The sequence below is a fragment of the Lycorma delicatula genome, chromosome 11 (assembly GCF_047948215.1).
Source record: "Lycorma delicatula isolate Av1 chromosome 11, ASM4794821v1, whole genome shotgun sequence".
NCBI classification, from domain to species: domain Eukaryota; kingdom Metazoa; phylum Arthropoda; class Insecta; order Hemiptera; family Fulgoridae; genus Lycorma; species Lycorma delicatula.
The window spans coordinates 66996875-67017657 of NC_134465.1; the positions used below are offsets into that span (position 1 = coordinate 66996875).

The following is a 20783-nucleotide window of genomic DNA, read 5'->3' on the forward strand; positions in this document are numbered from 1 at the left end:
GAATCATAAAAGGAGTAATTAAGAGGCTTGGATAGTAATGCATACTGCTGCACAAGTATAAAAGGGAAATAACTGAAATATGGATAATAGGAGTAAATTCATTATGATTGAAAACTCTGAGTATTTATTGCATTAAAAAATCAGTGCTTTAGTTTAGTTTTGTTTTTAATATCAGGAATAATAGAAAAATCATCTGAAAATTACTTATTTCTTCCACTTCCTTAACACTTATCTTTGATCACTAAGAAACAATAAAACCTGCTGGATTAGTTTATATATTTCCATATTTCAAAGATCAACTTAGGCCTAATTGGTTTAATTTTTAAGATAAAAGTTTAAAACTGTATTATTGTAAAAACAGAATTTAGGGAATATTTTACAGCTTCTTATGATATATACTGAAAATATATTATGCTCTGGCACAGTTCAGAGTATATTATTTATTTAGACTCTTACTTAACAGGTTATTTGACAGCTTAACAGATTAAATTGACATGTTCTGTCACAGTTCAAGGTGTATGATTTAGATTCTTGCTTAACAGGTAGCATATTTGATTTTTCCTAACACAGTTCAGGATATATTACTTAGTTTCTTACTAAACTTGTAGCAAATTTAATATCCCCTGACTCAACTTATGGTGTATTATTCATAATCTAGCTTTATCAAAATTTGATATGCTATGATGCAGTTCGGGGAGTACTCAATATATTCTTGCTTAACAGCTAACAAACTGGATAAGCTCTTGACACAATTAAGGTATATTATTTAGACTTTCGCTTAACTGGTAGCAAACCTGATTTGCTGTGTTGCAATTCAGGTTGTATAATTTACATAATTGCTCAACAGTTATCAAAGTGGATATACTCTGACAAGGCTCTGGGTATATATATATATATATATATATGTATGTACTTGTTTAACAGATAGCAAATCTGATATGCTCTGATTCAATTCAGGGTATATTATTCAGTATCTACCTTTACAGGTAGCAAATTCTACATTTGGTAATGCATTTATGTATTATTCACTTATTTAGTTGCTCATTAGATATCTATAAATTTTTTTTTGTTTATTGCTGTCATTGTATGTATCTATGTTGTATGCAATAAATAGTTGTGTGGAATGTCACAACTACAATAAACATGAAATGCAAAAATGTAAATTACATGAATGCGCACAACTATGTGATTTTTTCATTACATGAATAAATTTATGAGATCTTGTAACTGCTGCTTTAATGTCCTGTATGACCTGTGTCGAGCATGTTTATGGTCTAACACAGAACCTGTTTTTTAAGAAATTTTTTAACCAACTTCTGAATAACATTTTTCTCTGGTGCTTCCTTTCAAATTTCTCCTTCACTTTCACCAACACACAACACGAGATTTCATCTCTAAATAGGTTTTCATCACGAATACACATTCTTCAACAGTTAACCGCATTTTAACAGACAAAAACACATGATTACGCAAACTTGTTCAAAAGCCAGTGCTTGACACAAACTACCATTACTCAAATGTGCAGGCAATAAACAGTCCCCTCGGTCCAGCTCCAGTCACACCAACACCTTCAACATTATTTTACCCCTCTCACACCAATATATGCATTTTAACAAAAATATGCATTTAGTATAAACTGTTGAGTGATGGGGCCTCTTTTAAGTTGAGCATTTCGTATAATTAATAAACAAACCACTTTGAACCCACGAAGATAGCATGTTAACCCACCAGGTTGGTCTAGTGGTAAACGCGTCTTCCCAAGCCAGTTGATTTGGAAGTCGAGAGTTCCAGCGTTCAAGTCCTAGTAAAAACAGTTACTTTTACCAGATCAAATACGGATTTGAACACCGGGCATACTAGATCGTGGATTCCGGTATTCTTTGGTGGTTGGGTTTCAATTAACCACACATCTCAGGAATGGTCGAACTGAGACTGTACAAGACTACTTCATCTACTTCTTCATCCTCTGAAGTAATACTTGAACGGTAATTTTCGGAAGTTAAACAAAAAAAAAGCATGTTGGTCAATACAGAAGTTACTTGTAAAAAAATAAACGCATTTATTCTTATATTTAAAATAATTTCATGAAGCGAAACTTCAAAGAAAATTAAAAGTTAAAATTATAATCAAAAGCAATCAGCGGTATGTATGATTTAAAATACAAATATTTCAGCTGAATTTAGGACTCCCATTTACATACAATTAGCGAAGCTAAGTTTTAGTTTTTATCTATTCATAGACTTAAGAACTAGTTCATTTACCGGATGCACTGCTTGTAGGAATTAAACAATTGCTGCAGTCGTTAACAGCATTGTTTTGCTGCGCGATGATTAAGTAGTTGGTTAAGTTCTATAATGTCAGTTAGCTTTCAGTTAAAAAGCAGTAAAAAAATTCCAACAATTCCTGGAACAAGAACATGTACAGGAAAATCTCAATCATTAGTCTCATCAGGAATCGTTTCTTTGGATTGTATTTTAGGTAATAAACATAACCTCTTAATTTACGTTTTTTTTACCCTTATGGTAACTACTAACAACCTTTTTTTTTGTAACTTTTATATGAGAATATTAACCTAGTTATTAAATTGTAAACAGTTTTACAGTTTGATATTTATATTACAGATTGATATTGACCACTGTGTAACTTAACGTACACTTTTTTGCAAGATGCATTTTATTTCTGCGTAATCTTTTCTTATTTATTTAAATTTTGATGTCGTAGGTGAACCCAGAGTCAGACATTGATCTTTTTCAATTAATTTCAACTCTTGTGTACAGTCTTAAGTTAACATAGATTCCATCTTATTTCAGATGTTTACACCTACATTACCTAAATCATTTATTATATCACTGAATTAACTAGTGCTTATTGGTCAGAATACATTTTAATTGTATAATGTGCTTGTACAGCTAGTAGACAGACTGTACATTTTTATTGCCATACCAGATGACTACCTTAAAATTGTATAACTACTTACAAAGTAATTTTCAGTGTCTTGTGTTAATGCAGAACTTTTTCTCATGTCTGTGATCTAAGTTATGCTTATCAGTTATCTGTTTCTATTTTATAAGTTTTACAATGCCATTTGGTATGGTTAATTGCAACACAGATTAGAATTTTAGATAAAATATTATTATCACTAACTGTCATGGACAAGAACATAGAAAAAAACTATTTTTAAGTTGTTATGTAATAATTATTGTGTATGCTGCATTTAAGAGAGATTAATTATTATATATAAATTATTATTGCATACTATTTTAAGAAACAATTCTTTTAGTAAAGAAAGAAAAATTTAATTTAATGTTGTCCTGTGTTGTAGGTGGTGGAATACCTGTCGGAAATATTTTATTAGTTGGTAAGTTTTTATCAAGTGCTTTATTTAACTGCTATGTATAAGATAATGAAGCGTTGTTTTTACATTGGTACTGTTCTATTATAACAATGCCATTTAGATATTTTTTAAAAATATTTGAGCTTGTTACCCACAAGTATTTATTATTAAACTATTTTATGATGAAATTCATCGCTTTTCAATCTTGTAAAGTTGAAAATCAAAAAAATTTCTCCAACTTGTATCGTAATCGAAATATGGGCCTGATATTTTTCAATTGTTATAGCAAGCAGTGAATAATATATACAAAGTTTGGGTTTTTTCTGTATGTTTATTTTGAGAAGAATTAAAAGAAAGGAACAACCATAATATTGAGATTGTTGGGGTATGTAACGTATGTGTGTATATATATATATATATATGTATAAAATCAATAAGGTATAGGAAGCCAGATTTATGTACTAAAGAGTGAATCACATTTACTGTTTCTTAGATAATGATTTGAATACTGAATCATAGTTTCATATATTCTCATGCTGAAACAATTGAAAGGATGTGGCGGTCTGCCAAGTGGTAGGATAAAAATCATTGCAGTATTGTGCGACATCATGTAAAAAGTTAGTTTTTCTGGATTATGGTGCCATCTAATCAGAAACAATGATCCTTTCTTTGAAATAACTGCAATAAAATACGTCTGATCATTACAAATGAATATCCATTTTGTAAACAGTAAATACATTTTTATGAATTTCTGATAATTTCTTAATTTTTAACATTGTAGAATAGACCAGCAGATTTCAGTGTAAAAATTAAAGAAGATTTTTCTTACGCTGACTGATAATATCAGTCTTTTTAATGCCATAAAAAATTCAAAGTTTACTCTAAACTTTGTGTTACAAGAAAATTTTTATGTTCTTGTTTTACTCTTTATTGGAGGCGATGTTAAATGTAGAGAGAACTTAAGCAAATTTGTTAAGCTTAACCTATGGGTGAATGTTTCTAGAAAAAATTATTTTAAATTTATTCACCATCAACAAAAAATATAATATTCTGGTTTTTTTTTTGTCCTTTTTTTTTAAGGGCAATTAAAATTTAAGTAATTTTTGCCTCAACAATTTATTCCAGATCCAAAATAAGAAGCAATATTTTTAAACAAATAACTTTAAAATTTTTTTGTATGGATCACTCCTTTATAGAGAGATTTTTGTTTTTTATAAAAAAATTGTCCCCGTACAGTGATACAAAAAGTAAAAATATATAATGAATATTTCTTAATCCCTCCCAACCGCAATCCATTGAAACCTAGTTAAAACTATTTAACTGATAGCAATAAGTATGAAGTATACATACATGAGCAATTTACATGTTCCAACTTGATGTGTATGTGCTCCTTGAATTTAGTCTGCTTGCATAATATTCCCTGTGAGAGCGTCATGTTCGAACATGTATATGATTTGTTTGAATACGTTGTGCTCTCAGCAGTATAAAAGAGATGTAAGGGATTGCAGAATGTCTGTTTTGAATATGAATCATACATCTAGGGCTTTAATTTAATTTTTTAAGAGTTTAGCTTCAGTGAAAATTATAATTGAGGTTTCGGTTTTTTTTTAGTGTGCGGTCAATTGATAAAGATGTGTTTTTTTTCTCAATTAAATTCTTATGCAAAATGGATAAGTTTGTGAAAGAACGAAGTGATTCATAAATTGTGGTTTTACCTCTTTGGATGGAAAGCTGCAGTGCATCAGATGAAAGCATTAAACCATTAAATTTAATTTGACACTTGGAAACTAACAAAATATAAAACTAAATAAAATGTAAAACATTGGAATCTTTCAAAAAAAAATTACATAATTTGAGAAACCAACAAGCTTCTGTTTGTATATCAAGCCGTACTGACAAAAGTACACCTGAAGCATCTTATCTCATAGCTTTAAGAGTAGTTAAAATGTCCAAACCCCAAATAATCGCAGAAAACCACCTCATGTTGCCTACTGCAATCAATATGGTCAGTGTTTTAATAGACGTGGAAAAAGGAAAACAATTGAAAAAAATTCTGCTTTCTAATGACAGTATCAAGGCGAATTGATGATATGGCTGCCGTTGTCCACGATTAGATAATTTAAGAAGTGAGTTCAAGTGAATTTTTTAGTATTCAATTTGATTAATCAATAGATGAGGCAAACTTTTCTCATTTCTTATGTTTTGGGAGATATGAATGGCATAGGGACAGATCAATCCAAGAAAATATGTTGTTTTGCAAATCAATACCTGGTCATGCAACAGGACAGTGTCTTTTTTGTCATGTTTTATGAAGCTACAAAAAACTATACCATAAATTTGGCAAAATGTATTGCAGTATGTAGTGATGGTGCAAAGATAACAAGAAAGAAGAGTAGATTTCTGAAAAAATTAGATCATCTTATACCAAGTGTGAAATGGATGCACTGCTTCCTTCACAGACATGCCTTGCCAATTGTTGAAAATGCTGCCATGGAGTAAGGAAGATCCAAAAACATAGATTTTTTATTTCAGATTTGGAAATTTTGATGCTTAAATCTTATTTTAGTAATCATTATAATCAATAAAAAAAAGTTCCACTGATATCAGGGGACCCACCATTATAAAAAAATTTCCAAATTTTTTAAAAATTCTGTTGCTTATATTTAAATCAAAATATGAAAAATGAAGATAAGCCTTTTAATGATTGAATTGGAAAGACTTTCCGGCTTCTCTGGAAAGGTTTTGCAATGAGAGCTGTGTAAGGTATTGTATGACTTGACTGGCATAGCTGGAAAAGTTATGCAATGTATTACAAATTTTTTTAAGATCTTTTATACTGAAGATATTATAATATATAATAAACATTATAGACTGTACTAATTTATTTTGTTTTACTTTTTAGAGGAAGATGAATTTAGTTTTTTTTCTCAGCTGTTCATGAAATATTTCATATCTGAAGGTGTTGTTTGCGGCCATAGTTCATTATTAGCAAGTCTTGATGTGAATACTAATAAAATAGTAAGGTTTGATTAAATTTTTTATTATTGATTTTTTAATTATTATTGTAATGTACAGGTAAATCTTGTTAATCTGGCTCTTAATTTTGTCTTAGTAATCCCGATAAAATGAAATAATGTATTTAGTATTGAATAAGGTAACTTATTACATTAAACAATTCTAGCCTACATCTAAAGTTTATCTTATATTTAAAGTAAGATAATATGATAATAATAATTATTGTTGGTAATTTATAATTAGTATTAGTATTGATACTAATTATAAATAATTGAAAAAGGTGGCAATAAATTGCATAAGTTTCCCCACTTTGCCATATCTCCTTGCTCCTGGGCCAATTGTAACCAAAATAGAATGGCATCAATGATTGTTAATCAGAAGTTATCATATGAAATTTCATGAAAATTGGTTAATCCAGTCCGAAAATATCAAGAAAACAATAACTGACGAGTTTATATTAAGCTTGACATTTTGATGTGTTCATAGGTGGTAGTTATCAATAACTATACCCTGTAGTTATCAATTATTCAAAGTATTAAAACTTGAAAAATTATGTGACACAAAACCTTTTCCCATCTAAACTTTACTAATCACCCAAAATAAAGATGTTAAATGGATAAATTTGTATTAAAAATTTACTTTTATCATAGTGTTAAATACAATATGTATCCAGAAACAGTAAGTCCTGTTTAAAAGTAGTGCTTCCAGCGGCAGCACTGTGATGATGAATCTACACTTGCATGCTGAGCTACCTGGTAGGAAGGGATTTACATCATTCTTATTCAGTTATTCAACCTGTGCAGTTCTTAGTTTGTGTTAATAATGTTTAAAAAAATTTAAGTTTGAAAATTGGTTTATTTTTTCCAAAGTAAAAATTTGAAAATTTAAGCTTTGAGAATATATACTTCAAATTCTCAAAGCTTAAATTAGCCAGCCTGTCAGGGCCCAGATGAACCCCAGAACTGACTTAGGGGCACCACAGGGTGTACCCCAGGGCCACAGAGCTCGCTTTGCTTGCCATTTCCATGTTGTCAGGAAGACCGGCACCCACAGAGCTTGCTTTGGTCGCAATTCCCATCTATCCAGAGGGCTCTGCCCCCTGGACCTCCACACTATTTATTATCCCCATAGTTGAGAAAATAATAAATACTAATACTGATAAATAACGATTAAAATATTTGAGTTTTATAGAAACCTGACAAAGAAACTAAATTACAAAAGACAGAATAGTAGTAATTATGGTAACTGTAGTACAGACACCTTTAACAATGAAAAATTCATAACTTATTTGTTTATCATGGTGGCAGAAATATAATAATGAAGTTATTATTATATTAAAGGATTAATTTTTTCCTTAATGATTATCTTTTTTTTCACAACTTTATCATCCTTGGGGAAGAAGAAGTAATGTATATTTTTAATTTCTTAACCTTCAAGGGAGCTTGGATCTAAAGTCTGTAGCTTAAAACCTTCTCTGTGATAACACGAATCCTGCAGGTATGAAAGCAATTGCTCAGTCAGAACAAACAAACAGCAAACTTTATACATACAAATATAAACATCCCGTTTGAATTTTGAAAATCTGAAGATCGGTACAGAGATGTAACAATATTTCCGATTAACCGTGATCTGTTAAATCGAGAATGTATCTGATGCATACAAAAGTTAGTATTCAGCCTATTAACAAATACCGCGTTCAAATTTTGAAAATCAGATGATTGTTTGCAGAGATATTATAGCCCACTGGGTTGGTCTAGTGGTGAACTCGTCCTCGCAAATCAGCTGATTTCAAAGTCGAGAGTTCTAAGGTTCAAGTCCTAGAAAAGGCAGTTACTTTTATATGGATATGAATACTAGATCATGGATACCGATGTTCTTTGGTGGTTGGATTTCAATTAACCACGTGCCTCAGGAGTGGTTGACCTGAGATTATACAAGACTACACTTCATTTACATTCATACATATTATCCTCATTCATCCTCTGAAGTAATTACTTATGGTGGTTCTGCAGGGGCTAAACAGAAAAATAAAAAAATAAATATTATAAGAGCACCCCCATTGTACTTCCCAAAACAGCATTCCAGGGGCATCCCATGTATTACCAGTTGATGGTGACGATTGGTCTAGCTACCCACAAGGGTTGGATACCTCACTACTCTAGCCTCATATGCGCTCCCCACAGGTAGTCCATTATTGTTAAACAGAATTTTTTTTAAATTTATTTAATATTATTTTATTTAATGTAAATTTAATTCTATTACTTTTGTCATGTTCATTAGATTAATTTGAATCATTCAGTTTAAATCCAGCATAAACAGTGATAGAGACTCAGTGTAATTCAGTTCATTAAAGTTTGTGCTTCAACCAGAAAATCTCTACTACTACATATATTTATTTTTTTTAGAGATTTTTTGAGATTAAATTTGTCTAAAAACCTTCTCTGTTATGCCAAGAAACATAGTTAAAAATTTGGTTGCGATTGATCAAGTAGTTTTTTGTTTATCCTGAACAAAAAAAAATCCCTCTTCCTCTTTATGCAGTAGTATAGATTAATTTCTCAAAATATATTTTGAGAATTTATTCTGTTACCAGAGTATAAAATATCAAAATCAGCAGAATATGAAGTGTTTTTGACAGTGTTAAATGGATAGTGGCTGGAACCTTATTTAATAGAAAGCTTATATTAATATAATACAACTGGATATATTTAGTCATTACTTTATTTGTGATTTAATTTAATACTTCTTTTAAGTTTATTTAATTTAATCTATTTAAATAGATTTCAGAGTTGCCTGCACCAATTTGTCCTGATAGACCTCCAGATCATCAGAATGTAAGCGGGAGTGGTGGCATAAGCAGTCAAAGTAGTGATTTAAAAATAGCATGGCGTTATCATGATACACCTGTTGTACAATCAGCACCATCTACAGTGTTTGGTCATCAGTTTGATTTAGCTAACCAAATGTCGTCTGATATTATAACTAATGCAGAAGTGTTGCATTGGCAACCAAATCATGGTGTGTTTTTATATAATGTATTAGTATTAGTTCTCATTGTAATAAAATAAATTTAAAAATATATATTACATCTCTAATTGTAATGAAAATAAGAACTCAATTTCAGATAAAGAAAAGAAAAAAATGTTCATATATAATATAAAGCGTATATAATGCTTTATGCGTTTATAACTGTATATGTCTGTAAAAGCTGGCAAAGTATTGTATGAGTTTCCTGGCTATTAAAAATTAAAAGAGTTAAGCTAAAAACAAAAAAAACCTATTTATATCTTTTTGAAGTGAAGAGTAAATTTTAAGAAACACTTTTTCTAAATATATTTATATATTGGTTAATTTTAACAAATTTCCTTAAGTAAAGATTTCTCTAAATCTAATAGAGGCTAAAATAAGAAAAAAAATTTACCAAATTTTTCAATTTTTGAAAAATATTTAAACTGAACGGAAATAGAGGAAAAGAAAGAAAAATATATATTTCAGTTAAAAGAGGTTGGGGATGATTTTTTGAATTTTTTTTATATACATGCATTGTAGGTAACTAATTTGCTTTAAAAAAGTTTTCTTTGAAATGCCTCTGAAGAAAATCAAAATTTTTTTCACAATATCCCCCACCACCATAATGAATTTTGAAAAAATTAATATGGTAATGCCCAATTTATAGAAATATTTGAGTAAAATTTGAAGAGGTTTGGTCAATCCTGAGATGTAAGGTCAAAATCATTGTGACACACATACATACATTCTTGTTTTTTTTTTATCTAAATGAAGAAGTTAGTCTCTAAAACGTAAAAATTTGCAAAAAAAAACCTGATACTCTTTTTTTGACATGCCTACCATATTCCCCCTTTGATATAAGCTTTTCTAACCATATTTGCTGTGAAAATAATATGTACATACATTAAAAACACCTACATGTACATCGGTATAGCAAGCATAATATAGAATTCCAATTTACATAAAAAGCTTTTTAAATTCGTAGACATCAGTTATAAATTTATATCAGGTACATTACTAAACCACCGGGTTGGTCTAGTGGTAAATGCGTCTTCCCAAATTAGCTAATTTGGAAGTCGAGAGTTCCAGCATTCATCCTAGTAAAGTCAGTTATTTTTACACAAATTTGAATACTAGATTGTGGATACCAGTGTTCTTTGGTGGTTGGGATTCAATTAACCACACAACTCAGGAATGGTCGAACTAAGACTGTACGAGACTACACTTCATGTACACTCAAACATATCATCCTAATTCATCCTCTGAAAGGTAATTACCGGAGACTAAACAGGAAAAGAAAGAAAGGTAGTACATTACTATTGTTACTTGTAAAAAATATAGTTGTCAGTTTAATTAAAGGTTGGTTAAAATTGAGTTAACTGTTAAACTGGAGGCATGCCAGTTTAAATAACTCATCATGTTCAAAATTTACCTGTTAATCTAATTGGGATTGGAACCTAGAACTTTTGTATCAAAAGGCTGCTTGTTTCATTACAGTAATAAAAAAAATAAATTTATGTTTAAGATACACCTATTTCATTACTGAAAGATAAAATGAAAAACCCTACTGCCTTGTATACTTTCTTAAGTAAATGATTTTCATCTGTAGAAAAAGTCTTATCTGTCAAGGATATATAATCAAGTATTCCAGATGACCTACATTAAACTAATTATTTCTGTAATTAGTGCAGCCATTTGTAAAAATACCATAGCATTCCATGTAAGATCTGTAAGGGAAAGTAAGGAGTGATGAAGTTGTTTCTTGTTACTGGGCTGCATATCTGTTGTACATCGGCTTACTTAGCCCGCTGAAATGCAAATATTATTTAGTTTGATAACAACCACTGGCTATGTAATAAAAGCATTACTCTTAAAGAAAGCTACTCTGACTAGTATCTCTTGTATTTTAGGTCTGTTTTATATGTCAAAACCATAATAAAGTGGATCAGATAGTATAAAGCAGTAAAATTCCCATTGTATCGGTTCTGATCAGGTGCTTCAGATTCCAATTCTAATTCTCATCGAAACCTTCTGCTTTGTGTTTGATGATAAAAAAAAATTGGGTTGCTTAATTTAAACATACATCAATTTAAGGTGATCAGTGCTTGGGACACCCTAAAACCATACAACTGATGAATTCATCACAAAAATCCACAGATTCATGGATTAAATTCAAGGTGAGCTTGAATATATTGCAATCTAAAGGTGAGCTTGTTCAAATATCTTGATAGACTACACCCACTTCATTTTACACAATGTTTTGATATGAGAAAGCTTTCAGTGGTTGTAAAGATAATTGAAATCATTTTGCTGCAATTTTTTAAAGCAGCAATGCTTGTCAATTAGCAAGGTAGAAACATGAATAATATACTTGCTAAATGGAATTTCAATCTATAGGAATACTTAATATGGTCATTGTTTTCAGGATTTTTAACATGTTTGAAAATACATGCTTACCAGAAAAATAGTGATTACATTTACAAATTCAGTTGTGCTATTTTTCATTTTGTTCAGGGTATGAGGATTGCTCTTGTAAACAGGTCCTTTCATTTCTCCCCATAAATAAAAATGTACGGGTGTAAGATCTGGGAATCCCAGTAGCCAGTTGTATTTTGAAATGAACCTACCCTTGAAAATTTCATCAAGTAAATTTAGCTAAACATTGGTGGTGTGAACCGTTGCTCCATCTTGTTGGAAGTGTACTACACCAATTTCTTCCTCATTTAATTGGCTGAAGAAAGAGTATACGATTTTATTGCAATAATGTTCTGAGTTTACTATGTTCTGGGAAAATTAAATGATTATCTGATTGTGTATGGTGCAGCACAAAAAAATTCCAATTTTTTGTTATGCAATGGTTGTACTAAGATTCTTTGGGAATATTGAACCTAACTGTTCTGACTACTGACACGGCTCAGTAAATGAAACCACAATTCATCTTAAAGAAATTGTTGTACTGAGAATGTCTTCCTTTTCATTTAAAAAAATTCAGAAATTGCTTGCAGTATTCAACATGTTTAGGAAAACCAATGTTTTTGTGATTGATATACTATAATTATTTTGTATAGATGTAATTTTAATGTCTGTTCACTGCTCTATATTACTCCTTGAGAGTTTTGCTTGTTTTGTTAATTTTCTGATAAATCTTTTTGACTTTGAGATATGCAATCAGAAATATCATTCAAATTTTTCTGTTGTTAGGAAAATAGGTAGTCTTCTAGACTTGCAATGCGACTTTGACAGCTTCAGTTTCTTGAAACTTAATCAAATGTTTTGCATAGCACTGTAATATTGGAACATTGGTGTCTAGAAATCTTTGATGAACAATTTCTTTCGTGTATTCTGTGTATACTTAACTTCATAACAAAACATATCTTCAATAAAAAAAATGTGAGTTTGAAGTAAAACCATTTTCCTACTCTGAAAATAAAAGCTTCAATGGCTATAGAAATATTAAGTTTTGCAAACAATGAAACTGTCGGTAAAGTCAGCAGTTAGTTTCACCATTGATTGTATCAAAAATAGGTAAATCATATGTTGTTGATTGAGATCCTACTTTTGTTTAAGAGTTATATTTGGGATGCCAGTTATTAAAATCTACCATCATGAACAAAAATATATATTCAAAATGTTAATGTTTCATATATTATTTATTTTTTCAGATAAATCAATCGGTTATCATAATGAGCTATTGCAGATGCTAGATGAAAAATTAATCAAAGGTGGTCATAAATTAAATGACCCATCTAAGCCACCACGACGTACCATCTTACGTATTGCTATACACTCAATCGGCTCACCATTATGGGGTTCTCCATTTCATTTGCCCCAATTTTTTTATAGATTAAGGTCATTAATACATACATCTTTATCCGTTTGTTTAGTAACAATACCTTCTCGGCTTATTCAGGTAAGTAATATTTATTGAATATTTTTTTACACGATTCTTCTGATAAATTTACAACTTGTTACTAAAAAACACAGAAAATGTAAGCTTTTCTGTAATATTTTGTAGAAAAATAAACTAGCACAATTTTCTTTCATCCATCCATTTAATTTTACTAAATTATTTTCAATCTTGATTTTCTAAATTCTGACATTTCATTTTTACACTTTCTTTTACTTCTTCATTTCTAGTGCAGTCCAGCATTGTTTTACCAAAATTCCTAAGGAATTTCATTTCTTTATGAGTATTAAATCATTAACAAACAATGTCACTCTACATTAAACTAAATAACAATGAAATTAATTTATACAAAAACTGAAAAAGAAATATCTAAGAACTTTCACAAAATTCTTTGCTACATTAACTGGTTTTAAAAAAACCAAATATGTAGTGAGAATGTGACTAAAAAATATGGTAAAAGATAATTACAAAATTAATTAAAAGAAAAACAAAAATGAATAAATAAATATTGTTTGTGTGTGTTTATGTATAGTGTTATAATACAGTGTATATACTGTAAATTATTGAAATGAGACTGTAAATTTTACCAACCAAAGCATCTAAAATTGTGACAAACTGTAGCATGACAGTTATACAGGAGGTGTGATGGAGCATCACCAGATGGCATGAGAAAACCATAAACTGTCCTGGTGTGACAGTTGCCTGACTAAATCTTTGCAGACGCTGTTTTGAGATGATTATTTTCACATTAATATATTATATTAACTTTTATGTGGTCGAAGATGTACACCTTTAATTTTCATTTATATAAAACAGTGTATTTGAATTAGTAATGGTTTTTTTTAATGTATCATTATTTCTTTATTTATTTTACTATGATTTATTTTATTTTTTCTATGTAAATTTGACCCTTTATTTAATGAACGATCTAGTTTATCTAGATACAAAAATATTTTTAACAATATTCAGATTTATTTAATTTTATGCACTTATGGATAATTTTGTGGGTAATAAAAGAAAATTTATCTTAACTGATTAGATATTTTTATATGCTATTATTTCTTTAATTTTCTTTCCTATGTCTTTTATTATTATTTAATCTCTTATTTCTTTTTTTATGTATGCGGGTTATGAAGTTTTTATATATATATATATATATATATATATATATAGAGTATTAATATTCGTACTTTATTATTGTCTGTTTTTTAGGCTGCTGTTTGTGCTCTATCAGGAGGTGAAGAAATAGTTAATGTTATCAGTAGATGTCAGCATTTAAGCGATTGTGCGATAAGATTAGAATCACTCGCTGATAATGATGAACCAGCTTATGCTGAATATAGTGGTCTTCTTTATTTAAATAAATTATCATCGACAAATGTTTTATCGCCTCATGTACCAGATACAATCGATTGGGCTTTCAAATTAAGGAAAAGGAGATTTATCATTGAGGTTTGAATTTTATACATTATAGTAATATTCTGTAAATAAGGTTTGGTATTTCATCTGTATAATGTATGATTCACAGTTTTCCATACCTTTTTGGTTAAAACTGGTGTTCAGGAAATCTCATGACCTATGTATAAAACAAATTATATTTACTTAATGACAAGATTAATTTAATTGTACGGTACAAGAAACTAAACAGACCATATTTAATTTTTTTTCACTTATGGCACACTAAATATTTAAAAATGGAACTTCAGCTTTGATGCAGGTGTCAAAGTACTTGAGTTGCTGCATTGATTTTAGGTATGCTATCTTTGGTATTTTCTTTCAGTTCATCCAAAAAGTGTGGGTTATTCTTTAAAATGTACCTTTCAGATAACCTCATAAATAAAAATCTGGTAGTGACAGATTCAGGGACTATGGAGGCCATAGTCTGTGGGAATCGACAATGTGTCATATAGTATCGTTTTGCTATATAAATTTTGTTGTTAAGTTTCAAACAAAGCTACTAAAAACTTCTAATAATTTCCAAGTAATGTTCAGCAGTTAGGATTTCTGTGAAATAAAATTTGTCTGATTACTCTGTTGTGCAGTTGCAGATCAAATGCGAACTTTTTGAGCATGCAGTGGTCTATAATGATAAATGTGAGGAAAAAGAACCCCATTCTCTATTGTTTAGCTGGTAATGTATCCAGAAAGAACCTCACCTCATCTGAATAAAAAAAAAAAACATTGTTCATAACATATGAGATCTGTTCAGAAAATAACAAATTTTTTTTTTTTAAGCTTTATTATTTTTAAAATTATTGGTCCTTGCCCCTTCATAGTACTTCCCTCCTCTATTCACACACTTTTTCCAGCGGTATTTCCATTTTGCAAAGCAATCCTGGATAGCTTCATTTGAAATTGACTAAATACCCTTCATTTTAAATTGATTAAATTTTGTAACAAATTTGTTTTAAGGTCATTAATAGTCTCAAAATGGTATCCTTTTATCACTGATTTTAATTTCGGAAATAAGAAAAAATTGCAAGGAGCCAGATCTGGTGAGTAGGGAGGCTGAGGGAGGATAGTCATCTGATTTTTGCACAAAACTTTCAAATTGACAAAGCTGAGTGTGCAGGTGCATTGATGTGCGAAGGAACTATGAATTCTCTTGCCACAACTCTGGTCTCTTTTTGTAAATTTTTTCATGTAACCATTGTAAAAAGCCATAAAAAAGATTAAAAGTTTCACCTTGAGGCAAGAATTCAAAATTCACAATTCCATTAAAATCGAAAAAACAGAGAGCCTTACTTTGACATTGGATCGAGACTGACATGCTTTCTTGGGGAGATCCTTTGCCAATCCATTGTGATGATTGAACTTTTGTCTCGATGTCATAGCTGTAAACCCAGCTTTTATTTCCCGTTATGATCCTTTGCATGAATGTTTCATCGGCATTGGCTTGTTCAAGAAGTTGCTGACAAACATCCACTCGATGTTCTGTTGTTCGGTCATCAAACAAGGAACGAACTGTGCTGTAACTTGATTCATGTTCGAGGTTTCAGTCAGAATGTCACGGCATGATCCAATTGAGATGCTAACCTCTAATAATGCAAGTTCTGTGATAATCAATTGGCGATTTTCACTCACCAGATCGTTGATTTTCTAAACATAGGTGCTGATCAGTTTAAGTCAAAGGTCTTCCTGATCGAGGGTCATCTTCAGTTGACTGATGACGACTTTTAAATTGTGAATACCATTCATAAGATTGCACGACCCAGCACATAATCTCCGTAAGCTTCTTTAAAAATTGAAACATTATGAAAGTTTTCCCCAGTTTCACGCAAAATTTTATGTTGTATTGTTGCTCCTAAAATCGCACATTACAAAAATTGCTACTAACATCTAAACACATTGCTTTCAAATAACAATAACCCAAATATTAAATAAGATATCAACAATCCCAGAACATTTGGTTATAGAGGAGGTTATGTGGAACACAATGCTGCCAACTATATGTCATTAAATATCTCTGTTGGTGCGTAATTAAAAATATTCTGTTATTTTTTGAACAGACCTCGTACATATCACCTTTAGTCATCTGTTGAAGTCAGGTTTTCCAAGTTCTTTTCCTACTGAAATTCAATAAAGGTACAACTTGAGAAGTTTTTGTAGCCTTGTAAACCACCTTTACCAAAAGCCCAATCTGCTGAGAAAGTTTCATGAGTGACTTTCCTGAAGAATGTAAAAGTAACTGATGAATATCTTGAAGCTGCCGTCATATAATACTGCTAAATGACCTTTACATTTACAATTAACTACATTTTCTGTTTCATGAAATCTAAACATTAAACAAAAACTAGTCAGTTTATTTGATACTTCATTATTAGGAAAATTAGCCATAAAAACATTCTGGCATTCAGAATAATTAAATAATGTTCCACCATAAATATATGTGCTGGGCCTGTGAAAACAGCATGCTTGTTATTGCTGCAAAACTACTGATACAGTCAGAGGAACAAGTCATGTAATCTATGCGTTTTGATCTTATCTGTTATAGTCTCAGCAAAATATCTGCCTCATCAAAAATCATGTAACAATAAATTGTAATTAAGTGTAAGATCGACATCCACTTTTGGATTAGATTACTACGAATATTGTGTAATCACTACAAAAGGTAGTAGTAGACTGTAAGAGAGAGTGATTGTAAGACCCATGTTGATCTTAAATAATTATATTACAAATATATAATTAGGCTTACATACTTACAATTTCTTTTCCAAATAATAAAACCTATTAATTTTTATGCCGTAGCAACTTTGCACTATAATAAAAATATTATTCACAGAAACATTTATTTGTTATGATGTAAAAATTCAGTTATGTGTTTTTATGTAGAAATATATAGCTTAGTTGATAATAATAAATTACTTATTGCGGATTATAATTATTGTGGTAGCAATCAAATTTATTTTTTTATTCTGAATTTTTGAAAGAAAATCCTCCCTTATTTTCAAATTTTTAAAATATTTGATCATTTAACTAAACGATCAAATAAATTATCTTTAACAGAAAGTTATTTTTAGATCACTCTTCTGGATTTCCAAAAAAAAGATTAGAATATTCAAAAATCTTTCCACAATTCCACTAATGGACCTAAGAAGTTAATTTTTTGGTTTTATAAAAGGAAATTATGTTTATTTTGACAGTACTGAATATTATCCATATAGAATTTTGGAAATTCTTCTTACAAGTTTGATGGGAACATGTATCTGTACAAGAAAAAGTATATTGTGTTTTATTTATCTGTTACTGTTTTGGTTTACGTTTCGGCAATCTTTATTATGTAGTTGTTCAGTGCATCAGTTAATCACATAGTTTCAAATGTTCTAAGAAACAAAAATAGCTTAGGAAAAAGTAAATCAGACAGAACACCATGCTCTAGCAAAGATAAGCATGCACAACAGTCTTCCATTAAGAGCACAAAGAATTCAATCATTTGCCATTGTTTAAAAATTTGTTAAGCTAAATCCAGTACACATAATATTATATGAAAAAAAATTATTATTACATGCTTGCACAATACACAAAGTCAAACTGGATAATCATTCCAAACGGGTTGAAGTTTTAAATGTTATGCTGAGCAAGGTATGAGTTTGATGTAAGGGGGCTGAATGTAAGCATTAGAACAACCAAATGAGACAGTTGAATTTGAGAGTACAAGTTAGATGTGATCTAAGTTATGAAATGAAATAAGACAATCAAGTTCTGTATCAGTAAAATGGAGGACCATCTCTTTTTAACAGAGGGTTGCAACAAGACAACAAAAGGTTATCTAATCGATGGATTGGTATAGGGAAAGATATGTTCTCTGACCACTATGAAGCCTAGATCTCATTAGATTTTTTATTTGAAACCAAATAAAGGTAAAAAGGTTTTGTGCTTTAGACAATTTGTTCCAATGTATCTCAATTTTACCTTAAATGTATTTATATTATACTAAAATATATAATAAAGTAGTATAATATAATACTAAAATAAATAATAGCTTAGATGCATTTTATTTTTCATGTTGTCTTCATGTTCCAATTAAAGTTAAAAAAAAAAAACTTTTTGGGTCAATGGATTTGTGTATTTCAATGTGTGCTCATTATCTCAATTTATGTTTTTTATTGATTGTCACATCTTTAAATTAAGGTTTCTTACAACACTCACGTTGCAAGGGCATCTTTTTGTAGTTTGTATATGCTGTGGTTGAATTTTTAAAAAAAATTTCAGGAGACAAGAAAGTAAAGCAAATAGAATTTGTAAATTTTCATACATGATTTTAAATTTTGATAAATGTTCCTGTCTGGGTAATTTATAAAATTCACGATTTGTGGACAGAAACGGGATAGTTCAGCTTTTTTACTCTAAATAGAAATTGTACTATTGTTTTTTCTTTTCTGTAATATTTTTTATTTGTTTTCTGTTGTAGAAGCTGCATTTACCTCCTGAATTAGCTGATTCTAGTCAAAGGGAACAAGATGAAAGTGCCTCTATTGGTTGCAGTAGTATTTCAAAAAAAATTGGTGCTGATATTGACTTTTAATAATTTGTATTTTCGGTTTTTAATAAAATGAATAAAAAATCCGAAAACAGCAAGAACATTCCATTTATTCAGGAATAACACTCTTGTACAGTAACATCTTCAATTCAAAAAAATAATAAATTTCTTAGATTTAATAATGGATCTTTTAAAAATAAAATATTGAATCCTTTCATGTCAACGGAATTGAATTTAAACTCTTACAATATGTGATTATGTGTAAAATTTGCTATTTTTAACTAATTTATGTAATATAATTTACATAAAATAGATTATAAATAAGAGTGTTCCTCCTCAATAATAGGGTGTTTTTTTCTTTTATTCTACTGTTGTTATCCAATGTTTTAATAGAAAATTTTCAAATTTACTATTTTCATGTGAAAAAATAACTAACTTCAAGATTTAAAATAACAGAAATTTACATATTAAAATTACTATAGATGTTTCATTCTGTTTTACTACAGATATCAACAGCTAAATGTATAGAGTACTAATTTTTAATTCTATAAAAATTTTGTTTTGTCATTAATTCATCACATATATAGCTTGTGCTGCGGGAATTTGAAATGGAAACTGTAGCATATGAAAAATGCTACGCCCGACTGGAATTGAGCTCAGGGCCTCTGAATGAAAAACCAAGATACTACCACTTTCCCACGGAGACCAGCAGTTTGTACTTTTTTTAGATTAAATTTTGGGTTACAAATTTTTTTATTGCAAGATCATTCATGATTATTTTTTTTATATTAATACTCAAAACCTAGTACAGAGGGATACAGTTTTCCTGAACTAAATATTTTTAAACAGTTTGCTATGGTTTAAACTAATGAAGACGGCTAAGTATTATTGCTTATACGTATGTGTGTAATTTTAGTTTGTTGTTGTGATAACTGTTGCCCTACTCAACCGATATCTTGATGTTAAGAGAAAATGGTAATCAATCTGCTATGTGTATCATATAGGGTGGTGCATGAAATGATCCAACATTTGGTTTTGTTAAAAAATATTTATTTGAATTTCAATAGAGAAAAGTAAAATACAATGTGTTTACTATATATTTAGAGATTATGTTCTACTTATCAGATAATATGACCACTATCACATGTTCAACACAACTTCTATGTTGCAACTTCTTCAACTATGTTGTTGTTAATAACATTTTTTTTTTTTTTTTTTTATCCCTGGGCCGGACATCCAATTAAGTATACTCGGTCCAGAGACGTGGCTTTTGACTCTAAGGCGGTCTTCCCGCCCACCGGTTTTACATCCGGCACGGCAGGTCAACCGCCCCGGTACTAGATCTTTTCTTGCCTGCCTCTAATTCCTGCCGACGAGGGCAAAGCCCGGCTATGCCTTTCCCCACCCCCGCCGACAGAAACCGGGTCTCAGTCTTTATCCCATTTGCCTCAAATCGGTGCGACCAGCACAATGAGTGCACGCACCCCCAAAACCAACCTCGCCGGCCGGGTCTAGGTCTTTTAATTTTATCCCTGCAA

At 30.2% G+C, this 20783-nt stretch overlaps 1 protein-coding gene across 1 annotated transcript; it reads left to right on the forward strand.

The window, feature by feature from the left end:
* The first annotated feature begins 2260 nt into the window (after nt 1-2260).
* On the forward strand, nt 2261-19465 carry Elp4 (Elongator complex protein 4). Its single transcript, XM_075378775.1, has 7 exons — nt 2261-2478; nt 3323-3358; nt 6237-6352; nt 9130-9367; nt 13021-13268; nt 14478-14717; nt 19177-19465. The coding sequence occupies exons 1-7, from the start codon at nt 2355-2357 to the stop codon at nt 19288-19290; spliced, it is 1116 nt and encodes a 371-aa protein (XP_075234890.1). The 5' UTR covers nt 2261-2354; the 3' UTR covers nt 19291-19465.
* The last annotated feature ends 1318 nt before the right edge of the window (nt 19466-20783 follow it).

Bases quoted from the DNA above. Each gene is read 5' to 3' on its own strand.
- Elp4 (XM_075378775.1), top strand. From the start codon at position 2,355: ATGTCAGTTAGCTTTCAGTTAAAAAGCAGTAAAAAAATTCCAACAATT. The intron at 9,368-13,020 runs GTGTGTTTTTAT...TTATTTTTTCAG, and splicing joins GCATTGGCAACCAAATCATG to ATAAATCAATCGGTTATCAT. The intron at 13,269-14,477 runs GTAAGTAATATT...TCTGTTTTTTAG, and splicing joins TACCTTCTCGGCTTATTCAG to GCTGCTGTTTGTGCTCTATC.